Below are 12,462 nucleotides of genomic sequence, written 5' to 3'. Positions count from 1 at the left end.
TGGCCTGAGATAGTAATGGAAGATGGCCCAAGTCTTTGGGCCCCTGCACCCACGTGGGAGACAGGAAGAAGTTTATGGCTCCTGGTTTTGGATCTGCGCAGCTCCAGCTGCTGCAGCCATCTGGGGAGTGAACCAGTGGATGGAAGACCTCTCTGTCTCTACCTTTCTCTGTAACTCTTTAAATAAATGAAATAATTCTTAAGAAAAAAAGAACTGGAGTGGCACATGAACCAGCATTTTAATAAGGGGTGCTGGCATTACTTTTTCTGTAAAGATTATTTGACTTAGCAGGTGGAAGAAAACCACTTCTGAGTGTCTGCTCATTTGAAGGAATAAGACTCCACAAAAGAAGCAAATAAACATTTTATTTCTGCAACACAAACAACCTTCCCTTTCCCCAAGAACATGAATTGACCTCAGCCTTCCAAGCAGAGGACAAAAGCTGATAAGTGACAGAAGGCAAGGTGTTATTAGAAAAATAGATTATACCCAAGGCTCTCCTCCCAGGGATTTGAACCCCTTGTCCCCATCCCTGGCTCCATGTTAGGGCTTGCCAAAAAGGGAACTAAAAGGCAGAGAGAAGTTGGAAACTAACAGATGCAATTCCAGTGAACAAAGGGGAAAGTCTGGCAGTAAGTAGACCTGGAAGGGCAGGATGGTCCTAGATTCGAGTGCTAAAAAAGGAAGAGGGAGAAAATAACTTACTGGGTTATAAAATGGTATGTAGTTTCAATTGTATCAACCATTCCAGATCTGTCGCCAAAGCTAAGTTCTGGTTGGTTTGTGGAGGTAGAAAATGGGGATGGAAGGAAAATAGAATCCCTCCAACTTCCCCAGGAGAGTGGGTATTTCTATACCCAGCTCTACCCTTTTGCCCAGCCTGCCTCCCCAAAACAGCTTCCAAATCCTTTAGCTAAACTTTGCACCAGAAAATGGGAGTTCAATGGGGATGCTGCAAGTCTTGCCCAAGCCCTCCAGCCTCAGGACTAACATGAGGTTGAAGAGGGGGTTGGGGGAAAGGAATTTTTAGGAATGAAATTAAGATCTCTCATCCCCTACTTGAACTCAGACCCCAGAGCTGGACTGAACAACACAGAGAGGAAAGACCAAACAGCTGATCTCATTATGAGGAACCCATGCAGACCTGTTGGACAGACACAGTAGGTGAAAAGGCTGAATTGGAGGCCAGGAGGGTTCCTTTAAGGCTCCTAGAAGAAGCAGGGGTCTGGAGTCAAGGGGGAGCCAGAAGAAATGCAGTAACATAGTGGGAGGAGCCTTTGAGCCTCCAAACTTATGGGCCACCCTCCACCACCACCCGCCTCCCCAGTGCTAACCAGAGGGGCCCCTGCGGGTGGCAGGCTGATCAAGGGCAGAGCTTGATACGGGTGCCCTTGGAAAGCACCCGGAAGAAAGGGAAGACACGCTCGCCTAGGAAGGCAGCTGAGAAGGTGTGCACATGGGCTAAAGTCTCCGCATTGTAGAAGCCCAGACGCCCAGCCTCATAGTCCAGGTACACGCCAAAGCGCCGTGGTTTCTCACTTGGGCTCAGCAGTGTCTGCTCTGTTGAGCTTTGTGCCTGGTAACGTTTGCCATTGGTGCCCACACACCACACTTCCCGCTGAAGCAGGGGCTGCTGGGGCAGGTGAAGCCGTCGGCGGCGATGATGATGACGTGAGGAGCTGGCATCCCCAGTGCTCACAGAGGACCCCCCAGAGCCCACCTTTTCCTTATGATGGGTTGATTCACGGGCAGCACCCACTGCCCAACCCCTCCGACCGCCCACCTCTACCTCCCAGTAGTGCCGGCCAGAGCGGAAGCCCTGGGCCCCCAGTACACAGCAGTCAGCTGAGAAGCGCTTGGGATGGTCAACAACCTCCTGCCGCCTTTCTGCCAGGCGGACACCACGGCGATCAGGGGACAACATCAAGGCCGGATGAGCTGTGTCAGGGTCCAGTGTCAGGTCCACTTGGGAGGGGAGAGGACAAATATATTCAAGCTAGAACAACTGTTCCCCAACAGTAGCCAACTCCATAGGCTCAGCCTTCCCTGCTGCTCCCCTACTGCCCCCACCTCTTCTTTTCAGTTCCCTAAACTCAGGGAACTTCAGTTCCCTAGAGGCTAGGCTCCGGTTCCCTGGGTCCACTTCTTTCCTTACTCTTGTCCCCAGGATACCTGACAGGTGTTCCCTTCTGCCTAGCTCTCACCACCCTATCGGACCTCAAAACATACCTGGGCTAGAACAGAAACTACTATTGGCTTAAAAGCTCACAGGACCTACTTGCATCCTCCATCTCAGACCCCCATACTTCCCCTGCAGCCCAATATCCCTCAGAACCCAGAAATGAAAGGCAAAGTGACATTCTTACCTCTTGCAGCCTGACAGAACATTCGGCTCATTTTCCTCACAATGGCATCTGTCAGGAAATCATGGCTATGGGGTTGGCACAGATCAGGGGACCAGATCTCTGGTGGTTGCAGCTGTACCTCTTCACACCTGGAGGAAGGGGACCGGGCAGGGGGTGGGACCATGATATTCCAAGAGGGAAGAGCAGAAGTGAGGGAAAGGAGACAGTGGGCCAGGCGGTAGAAACTCAGGTCATTGGGAAGGAAGGAGAGAGCCACCCCAAAGAGGCAATGATGGGGACTGGATGGTACTGGGTCACAAAGGGTACCGGGTGGGAACACACCTACTGAAAGTCTCCTTGATGTCCTGGGAATAAAAGAAACAAAAAAAGGGAGAGGGAGAAAAAAGACAAAGAGAATGTCAGCTGCACAGAGATCGCTCCTTTTTCCCAGTCTTCAGCTAGAAACAACCTAACTTGAACAACGGAGAAGCAGCACCCTTAAAGCCCTAAATAAACATGTTTCAACTCAGCCACCACCATTCCTCACCATACCCAAACCTCACCCATCCTGCTATAAGCCTACTAATAAACAGAATTTATAATATGTCTTGGTCACCTTTTTCAGGATGTCACTGTCAAAAGTTCATTCCTGAGCTCTCATTACATTCCTCCTAACAAATTTTACTTTTTTTTCAATGGCTATAATCGTGTAATAGTCACAGATACCTCATTCAACATTAGTTCTGCCTCCAGTCTCAAGACTGTTTTGGTCTTCAGGTTGAAACACTGTGGTATACTCCCAGTGAGAAAACAGGCAGCTCTGGACAATATTTGGTAAGCACTATCTGACAGGGCAAATAGGGTGCTTGGGAAACTGGGAGTAGAGAAGGGAAATGCTGCTCACCTGAAGCAGCCGTAGACCACCCTGCTGACTCCGTTCCTGAGCCTCAGCCAGCAAACGGCTCAGCTGGGTGGCCTGCTCTGAGAGGCGGCTGGCTGCAGCTCCCGCACGCCCCAACTGGGCTTCATGCATCTCTCGGAGGCGCCGCTCCAGCCCTGCCTGCTCTTCAGCCAGAAACCGTGTCAACCGCCCAAACTCTGAAGCCACAGCTGCAAGCTCTAACTTCATCTGGCTCTGGAACAGTGCAAAGGGAGGGGTGGGTATCAATTCAACATAAAGAGAAACGTTGAGTTATGGGATGGGTGACCAGCACAGCAGTTAAGTCGCCATTTGGGATAATCGCATCCCATATCAGAGTGCCTGGTTTGAGTCCACTTTAGATCCAGCTTTATACTAACTTGTGCCCTGGGAAGATGGCTCAGGTATTTGGGTCCCTGCCATCTACAGGAAAGAACCAGACTGAGTTCTGGTCTCCCAGCTTCTGCATTGCCTTAACTCTGATCATGCAGGTATTTGGGGCATGAACAAGCAGACAGAAGATCATTCTGTCTCTCTGCCATTCAAATTCAAAAATAAAAAGATATGGTAGTAAAAAGAGGCCCCTGTCTCCCTCTCCACCCCTTAGCCTTACCATGTACCACCCCCACACTTTTGGCATCCTCATTCTATACTCACCAACCTCTGCTTGGAATACTTATCTCTACACTGTGTACCTAATATGACTCATCCTTGAAGTCTAAGCTTACATATTTTGAGAGAAGCTTTCTATTATTCAGATCTCAATCAAGACTACTTCCATAAATACCATAACTTCTTCGTGGTATATACAATATTTGAAATGCTATGTTTACAATGAAGTATCTTTTTATATTCTTTTCCCCAATATACCCTAAGCCCCTAGAGGGAGGGACTGGGTTTGTCTTTGCCATTGCTTCCTCAGACCTTGGCAGAGTCCTGACCACAGAGAAGGCACTTGGGTGGGAATATCTGAAGCCCCATGGGGCTCCATTTTGAATCTTACTACAGGGAACTGATTTGAGGACTCTCCTTGGAAAATAAAATTTCACTTATATTAGTACTTGCATATAACCCACACATATTTTCCTACATATTTTAAATCATCTGTAGATTATTTCCAATTACCAATACAATGCAGATTTTATGTAAACAGATACTGTATTGTTAGAGAATAATGGCAGAGAAAACAAAGTCTGTGCAGCCACACTTTTTTTTCCCCTACATATTTTAGCTCTGCAGTAGGCTTAAACTATAGAGGTAGGTATATTTTTCACCTAGTTACCATCAGCTGAAGACATTCTCTGGATAAAAGGCCAGGGATTAGGTTAAGTCACATGGGATTCTTGCATCCTATGTTTGAGTTCCCAGTTTTGAGTTCTGACTGTTCCACTTTTGAATCAGTTTCTTGCTACTGCACCTAGGAAGGCAGTAAATGGTGGCCCAGTTGGTTGGACCCTTGCCACCCATGTAGAAAACCCAGATGGAGTTTCCAGCTCCTGACTTCAGCCTGGCCTACCCCCAGCTGTTGGGGCATTTGGGGAGTGAACTAGCAGAGAGAAGATTGTTCTGTCTCTGCCTTTCAAATAAATAAATAAACTTTAAAAAAAAAAAAAAGTAACAGGCCAGAGTGGGAGAATTCTGGCTGGTAAAGTGGGTAAGGCACATAGGAAGGTTCACTCTTTGCCCCAATGACATTCAGATCTCTAGCACATCTTTTCTGTACCCTGGAGAACCTGAAATATCAATTTGGGCAGCTGGCCAGAGTTAATATCGCTCTGACTCCTAGTTATACATTTCATCATTCAGTGCTTCCCAGTTGCCAGCAAGAGTTCCTAATGAGCAGTGATGAGCATAGACCCTGAAGTGGTCAAGGCCCAGGCACTGGCCAGAAAGAAAGGTTTTGGGAAGGAGAGAGGAAAAGGGACAGAAAGGAGTGTCTTGGGATGGTTTCTGAAGCTCACAGTGTCAGCTCATACCAGCAGGACCTGCTGGCCGTACAAAAACAGGCAGGAGGTATGAGGTAGGAATTAGGGGGAAATTATCTAAAAAGACCCCTTGGGGAAGAGTGAGCAATAATGAAAAGAGCTCATTAACACTGTACTAGGAGATATTTGGTCTCTGCTATGCTAATTCTTCTCCCTTAAACACACCGGCCCCCTCCCAGAAGTAAGTTTCCCAGGACGACATCTCCCTCATGTTCAGGGCCGTTGTGGCTACCACCTGCATCTACCCTGGGACCTGGACTTATCTGGTGGTTGCTGCATGGGTTTTGCTTTGTTCCTTTCTGCTCCGTGTCTATCCAACATAGAAGGCTTGGCAGTGTGGAATAGAGAATTAGATTAGGTCTCGAGGTAGAAAGTTTTGCTCTGCAGCCTTGGGTCAGACATCCCATCTCTCAAACCCAAGCCTCAGTTTTCATTCCATTTTGGAATATAGAAATGAACATGTCTCCTAATCTTCAAAGGCCTCCTCACAGTACCCTGAAAATGTGTCTACACTTCTCCCATGCCTTGGCTGACTCTTCTTCAGAGAATCGAGCTGCCACCTGCAAGAGTGGACAGCCTTATCTGTCTTGCCTGGCCATGAAATCATGCAGCCTGTCGATATTCATTCACCTTCAGTTCTGTCACCCGCCTCTCCTCCTTGGCCTTCATCTTCTGCACAACTTCCAGGTGCTTCCTCAGTGGTTCCAGGTGCCCTTGCAATTTGGCCTGAAAGAATGGGAAAACAAAGGTTAGAGGTTAGAGGTAACCTCTAATGAAGAAGGGACTAGGAGAAGCACTTGCCCCTTCAGAGACCACCTCCAATCCTCCCTCCAGTGGAGATGTCAAATCCTGATCCCCTCACCTTCAGTGTCAAATGAGCTTAGTACTCTCTTGTTCCTCTTACCTCTCTTGGGTGACAACAAAGGCCTCTATCTCCTCATATTCATGAACAGAAGTCCTGTGTGTATGCTCCAAAGTTGAGATCCTTATGACTACAGCATCCTTCCTATGCTCACAGTTGGGGTGAATGTGGTATAATCCCATGACTTTTTCCTATATATACTTTCCTGATTTTGTGCTGGGGCTAAAAAAAAATCTTTCGTAATAGTGATTCTACATTTCTAACCCAATTCCCTACACCCTCCCCTTCTATAAATCTTAGGTTTAACCAAATAAAACTCTTTTTTTGTTGTTGTTAATTAAAGTTATTTACTTTCATCTACTTGAAAAGCAGAATGACTGAGCGAGACAGAATATCTTCCACCTACTGATTCACTCCCCAAATGCCCACATCAGACAGAGTTGAGCCAGGCTGAAGCCAGGAGACTGGAACTCCATCATGGGTGGCAAGGGGCCCCAAACACTTGAGCCATCATCTGCCAAGATTGGAAGCAGAAGACCCTGGAATCAGACTGGCACTGTTTTATAAGATGCAAGTGTCCCAAGTAGATTAAACCACTGTAGCACAACACTAAACACAAAACTACTTATCTTTTCCTGAATGTAATTCCATGCTGTTTTGCTGGCCTGGAACTGCTTTTCTCCACTTGGAACAAGGCATTCTTCCTTTAAAACCTTCCTAACCAAGGTCCCAATTTTCCGTAACCCCAAATTTTTCTGTGATTCCAAGGAATATAAAATAAAATCTTTATAATACTTCCTAGGGTACTAGTAATTTAAAGTGTGGCTCCCCCAGGACACTATGGGTCCCTGACCCCATTTTTTTCTATACTTCTTTCTGTTCATCTGTCTCTCCTACTCAATTATTGGCTAAATTAAAAAAAAAAAAAATGCTCTTTTCCTAAACTTATAACTTTAACAGCAAATAGGAATATAAGCTCTGTGTTGTAATAATCTGTAGCAGAATTTTATTTCTGGATGAAATAAGTCTACCCATTTGCTCCTTTTTATATGTTCTGTTATTTCTAATTTCTCACTCCTTTTCCTTGAGGGTTAACTCAGGGTAGAACTGAGAAGTCTGTACTCCAACCAGCACTGGACTGCAACTAGGTAACCTGAGGTAAACTTCAGTTCCAATTTCCTCACCTTCAACTGAGAGCAGCATCTACTTCATGGTTAGTATGCTTGGTACACTATCTGGCATACAGCAAAAGATCATTAAGTGTTACCTGGTATTTGTTACTTAAGTCCTAAGTTGCCAGCGACATATTGATAACAACCCTTGAACCAGAGTACAAAATGCAGCTGTTGCACAAGGTCAGTGGTTGCAGAAAAAACTATAGTAATGATAAAATCACATCAATCTTGAAAATATAAACTACATAAAATTTGCCTTTTGATATTACCTTTTATTTTTCTCCAGAGTAATTTTATTCCATTAATTTAGAAATTGCTTGTAAAAAAATAATAAGCTCAAATCCAAATCGAGTACTATTTAAGAGACATTTTCAGGGATATTTCTGTTTTTAGGAGGTTGACTTAAAAGAAATATTTCAGCAGAAAAGGGGCTCCAGCCATTGTGGCCACTTGGGGAATAAACCAGCAGATGGAAGATATCTCTCTCCTTTTCTCTCTGTATCTCTGCCTTTCAAATAAATAAGTCTTTTTTTTAAAAAAGAACAAACTATCTGCCTATAAAATAGCCTATAAGTCAGAAAGGGAATCACTCAAATTAGTTCTATGTAATGAAATTCATGTATTTACATCTGCTGATCAGTTAATGTTAGATTACATGCGCATATCTGGCCTCCCAAACTGTAGAGCCTGGTAAACTGATGAAGGAAAGGGATTACAATTTCTTTTAACTCCTCATCTACTTAGGGGCCTAATAAAAGATTTTAAGGAAGCAAGCACTCAACAGATGTGGCTTACATAAATTAAAATCCAGTTTTTTTTTTTTTTTGGACAGGCAGAGTGGACAGTGAGAGAGAGAGACAGAGAGAAAGGTCTTCCTTTTTGCCGTTGGTTCACCTTCCAATGGCCACTGCGGCTGGAGGCGCTCCGCGCTGATCCGTAGCCAGGAGCCAGGTACTTATCCTGGTCTCCCATGGGATGCTTGGGCCATCTTCCACTGCACTCCCTGGCCACAGCAGAGAGCTGGCCTGGAAGAGAGGCAACCGGGACAGAATCTGGCGCCCCAACCGGGACTAGAACCCGGAGTGCCGGCAACGCAAGGCAGAGGATTAGCCTATTGAGCCACGGCACGGGCCAAAAATCCAGTTTCAAAACTTCTTTATGGTAGTCCTTCAGGGAAGGGTGAAGAAAAAAGATTAGATCAAACATGGATAGTCTATCCTAGGTCCCAGTTAACAAATTGACTACACATTGTGTGTTACAGTTCATTAGGAACTAAGAGGCTATAAAAGAGGACAGGGGCTAGCATCATGGTACAGCAGGTTAAGCCGCCACCTGCAATGCCGGCACCACATGCACACCAGTCCTCACCATTAGAGCCACTTGGAGAGTGAACCAGCAGATAGAAGACATCTCTCTTTCTATTAGTCTCTCCTTAACTCTTTCAAAGATATAAATTAAAAAAAAAAAAAAGAAAAAAGAAAGAGGCTGCTTGGGACATCTATACCCCTTATTACAGTGCCTGGGTTTGAGAATAGCTTCTTGCTAATGTATACCCTGGCTGGCTCAAGTACTTGGGTCCCTGAGACCCATGTGGGAGAACAGAATTGCATTCTGGGCTCCTGGCTTTGAAATGGTCCAACCACAGCTATTGCACACACTTGGGGAGTGAAACAGTAGATAGAAGATCAATCTCTCCCTGCCCTCCCCCCATCTATCAGTGTTCCAAATAAAACAAGTAAATTAAAATTAAAAGACAAAGACAAAAGGAGCTCACAACTGTCCATAAAAATATAGGGACCAACAGGCAGACAATGTTACTAATGAAGTGATTTCCATAGTAGGCTGGGCTTTCTAAAGATACCCTCTTCCCTACTTATTAAGAATCTCTAGTGGTATGGCCCATTGTACCTTTGAAAACTTCCCCTAGGACTTTCGACAATTAGGTTTGACTAGTGACAGGGTGATATAGGTTTGTCCTGGTTGCACCACTCAGAGCTACTCTAAAATTGAAATGAAGTTACTGTAGGAATCACGTGTGAAAACATAAAGCAAAAAGTCGTATTACAAAAACGCTCTGTGCAGACTATTCAGAGGTTACCCTCTCCTCCCTCCTTGTGGTCCCCCTGCTTCAAACCCACCTAGGCCTTTGCTTAATATTACTATTTGATCTGTCTCACAAATTTCCTTTATTTCTGTCTAAAGAAAAGTCAGAATCAGAAAGAAAAATATTAACCAAACTAGAAAGAAAAGACTCTAAGAAAAAAAGGGTACATGTCACAAAAACCAAATTATCAAGAGACATTCAAATGATAATGATGCTGTATGCCAGGTAGAGGGACAGCCATTACCAAGTGCATTAATTACTAAAGTTATGTGGCCCTGCTTAAATGTCTCTGACTTTGTTTACTGATCTATAAAATGGTAATGTAAAACCTATCCAGCCCACAGGGTTTTTTGTCTTAAAGGACAGTCCATGAAAAGCACATAGTACAGTGCCTGGCAGACATAGTAAGCACCCAGTAAACATTAACTATGAATGCTGGAGAAATTATAAAGTCCAAAGACACTCAGAGACTTTATCAAAAATAGACAGTGAGCATGTGTTGAGCTTGTTTTTCTGTCTGAAAAGTCTCTTTTCTGGTCAGTACACCAGAAACAGATCCAACTAAAGACCACAAAGGGAGACTCAAGCCATATCATGAGGTGGCAGAGAATCCCTTAGGAGGCAAGTGCAGGACATTTGGGTCTGACACTAGCAGTCATGTCTATGCTTTTGTTTCAGAGCCTTTCCTGTGAGACTCCCAGTTCTTTACATTTCTAAGGGATGCAGTTAAAGACAGACTTAAAACTAACACAGAAAAAAATGAGAATGATGATAAACCCCTGGAGACCTGTGACCTCCTCCTTCAGGAGAGGAAGCTTAGTGATCTGGCATCACTGATTTTGCCCTATTCACTCTGAAGTCAACATTCCCTAGTCTTTATCAATGTGTTTACTTTTTCTATGTACAGGATCCCTCCCATTCTAACATCTTGCTACAAATAAGTGCTTAGATAGGGAAAATCAGCTCACCAGCTCATGAAGTTCTGGAGGCAACGATACATTTTCTTTTCCCAGTTCCTTTTCCTGTCTCTCCACCCCCAATAAACTCCCATCTTCTCTACTTCTCTCACCTTGTACTCCTGCACCACCTCCTCCAATGGCACCACGCTGTGCTGTTTGTGGCTCCTAGATTCACGGCACACCACACAGATGGCCTCTTCATCTACCTCGCAGAAGAGCTTCAGTGCTTCTTGGTGTTTAGGACAGATGCCCTGCTCGTTTACACGGCTCCCTCGAACAGGGGTTGGATGCATCTGCCGAATCACCTGAACCATGTTGGCCAGCTGCAAGTTTGGGCGGAAGCTCCGCCGAGGAAAGCTCTTTCGACACTGGGGGCAAGTGAAGCACCGCCGAGGGGCTGGAGGCGGGGGCAGTGGGGTGACGGTGTCTAGCTCCTCTTCCTCATCCTCCTCCAAAACTTCCTCCTCATCCTCCTCATCCTCTCCCCTGAGGTCCTCCTCCATGTCCCCCAAGTAGTAGTCCAGGTCTTCCTCCTCATCTTCCTCCTCCCACACATAATCCATGTTGTCCCAGCTGGACCCACCCATGCCACTGGACCAAAACACACCCTCCTCTTCCTCCTCAACCTCTTCCTCCATTTCACCCTCATAGTCTTCGTCCTGCATGGGGGTGTCCCACCCCCCACCAGCCCCCACAGCCTCCACTTCTTCCTCCTCTCCATCCTCTTCTTCCTCCTCTTCCTCCTCCTCCTCCCGGTCTAACTCTTCCCTGTCTTCCTCATCCTCCCCGCCCCACAACTGAGTTACACACACTCGGCAGAAGTTGTGCCCGCAGCCGATGGACACGGGGTCGGTGAAGTAATCGAGGCAGATAGCGCACACCGCCTCCTCTTGAAGGGTCTGCACTGGGTTGGGTGTCATGGCAACGGCAGCCATCTTAGTGTCCAGCCAGTGTAGATGTGCGGTGGGGGGGGGCAGGTGTGGGGGGGTCTTTCCCTTTCAGATGCCCTGTCGGCCCCGCCCCACCCCCAGCCCTGCCTCTCCACACCTCGTCCCAAGCGCAGCCAGAGAACTGTCCGCTCGAAAACCCACACCTCCCCAGAGTTCCCCGCTCCTTGACGACAACCGTGTCTCAGCGGGGGCACAGGTGGGGTGAAACAGCTGAGCGCCACCGCCAAGTCCCTCAGGTAGACCTGAGTGCAAATTTGCCTTAACGCTCCCCTGGCCTCCTCATAAACCCCCGCCCCTCCTCCTTCCTGGCCCCGCCCCCTGGTTTCCGGCCTCCTCCCAACTCTTCCGGTGCGTGTGCACCACCCAAGCTCACGAGTTCCCTCCGCTGTAGTGCTACGCCTCTCTTCCCTCAACGGGGCCCCTGTGCGACAGGAAACGGCGAGGGGACGCTCTAGCCGACACAAGGGAACAAGGCGGGAGGGCTAGGAAGGAGGAGGCCCACGTCTCTGTGATGCGGAAGAGCCAGGAAAGCCGACGCAACAGAACCACCCACCCCCATCCCCCGCCACTAGGGAGAAACTTCGGGGTACGGCTGGAGCGTTGGGCGGCCGTCTGCTCTCGGTGCTATGCCCGCATCGGCCAAGCGCCATCCTACCGGCCAGACACGGACGACCGCCACAGGGAATGCCCACAGCCGCCGGAAGTGCAGGGGCGGGCCCTAGCGAACGCGCTGAACTACTTCCGGCCCTTCTAGGCGCAGGACTTTGTAGTTTGAGCCGCCTAATAGTTTTGTGAGAGTTAAAGCTGTATGAAGAGATTAGAACCTTACTTAGTGATACCATCGTCGTCGTGATCATCGTTGTGAAAGAATACTGCTAGTATTTCACTAAGAAAATTGGGAGTCAGGAGTACATAACTGTCTTTCTGTATTTGAATTTCGAACCAAGTCCATCTTGCTGTAAAATAACTCCCAGAAATGGTTACAGGAATTGCTACAGAACCTCCAAAACTACTGGATCGGCTTTGTAGTAAACCAATCACTGCCATCGAGATGGTGCAAAAAAGTAGAGGAGCCAGTCAGCTATAGCTTAATTTCCAGACGCTTTGGAGTAAAGGGAGTGAGTTACAGTTCAAAATTGGAGATGCATAGTGCCCTCAGGCGT

The 12,462-nt window shown here is 46.9% G+C and overlaps 1 protein-coding gene across 2 annotated transcripts; it reads right to left on the bottom strand.

Annotated features, from left to right (window-relative positions):
- Window positions 1–345: 345 nt before the first annotated feature.
- Window positions 346–12,000, bottom strand: TRIM41 (tripartite motif containing 41). Of its 2 annotated transcripts, XM_002713888.5 has the most exons (6): window positions 10,460–12,000; window positions 5,880–5,975; window positions 3,250–3,480; window positions 2,688–2,710; window positions 2,367–2,494; window positions 346–1,965 (listed from the first exon to the last, which is right to left on the bottom strand). In XM_002713888.5, exons 1-6 carry the CDS (start codon window positions 11,282–11,284, stop codon window positions 1,364–1,366), a joined length of 1,905 nt encoding a protein of 634 aa, XP_002713934.2. In that variant the 5' UTR covers window positions 11,285–12,000; the 3' UTR covers window positions 346–1,363. The 2 variants fall into 2 exon arrangements, with proteins under 2 accessions (XP_002713934.2, XP_017200131.2); XM_017344642.3 differs by lacking the exon at window positions 3,250–3,480.
- Window positions 12,001–12,462: the final 462 nt, after the last annotated feature.

Source organism: Oryctolagus cuniculus, chromosome 14 (genome assembly GCF_964237555.1).
Source record: "Oryctolagus cuniculus chromosome 14, mOryCun1.1, whole genome shotgun sequence".
Classification (NCBI taxonomy): domain Eukaryota; kingdom Metazoa; phylum Chordata; class Mammalia; order Lagomorpha; family Leporidae; genus Oryctolagus; species Oryctolagus cuniculus.
Note: the sequence above shows the minus strand (reverse complement) of the source record. Positions and strands in the feature narration are given on the sequence as shown.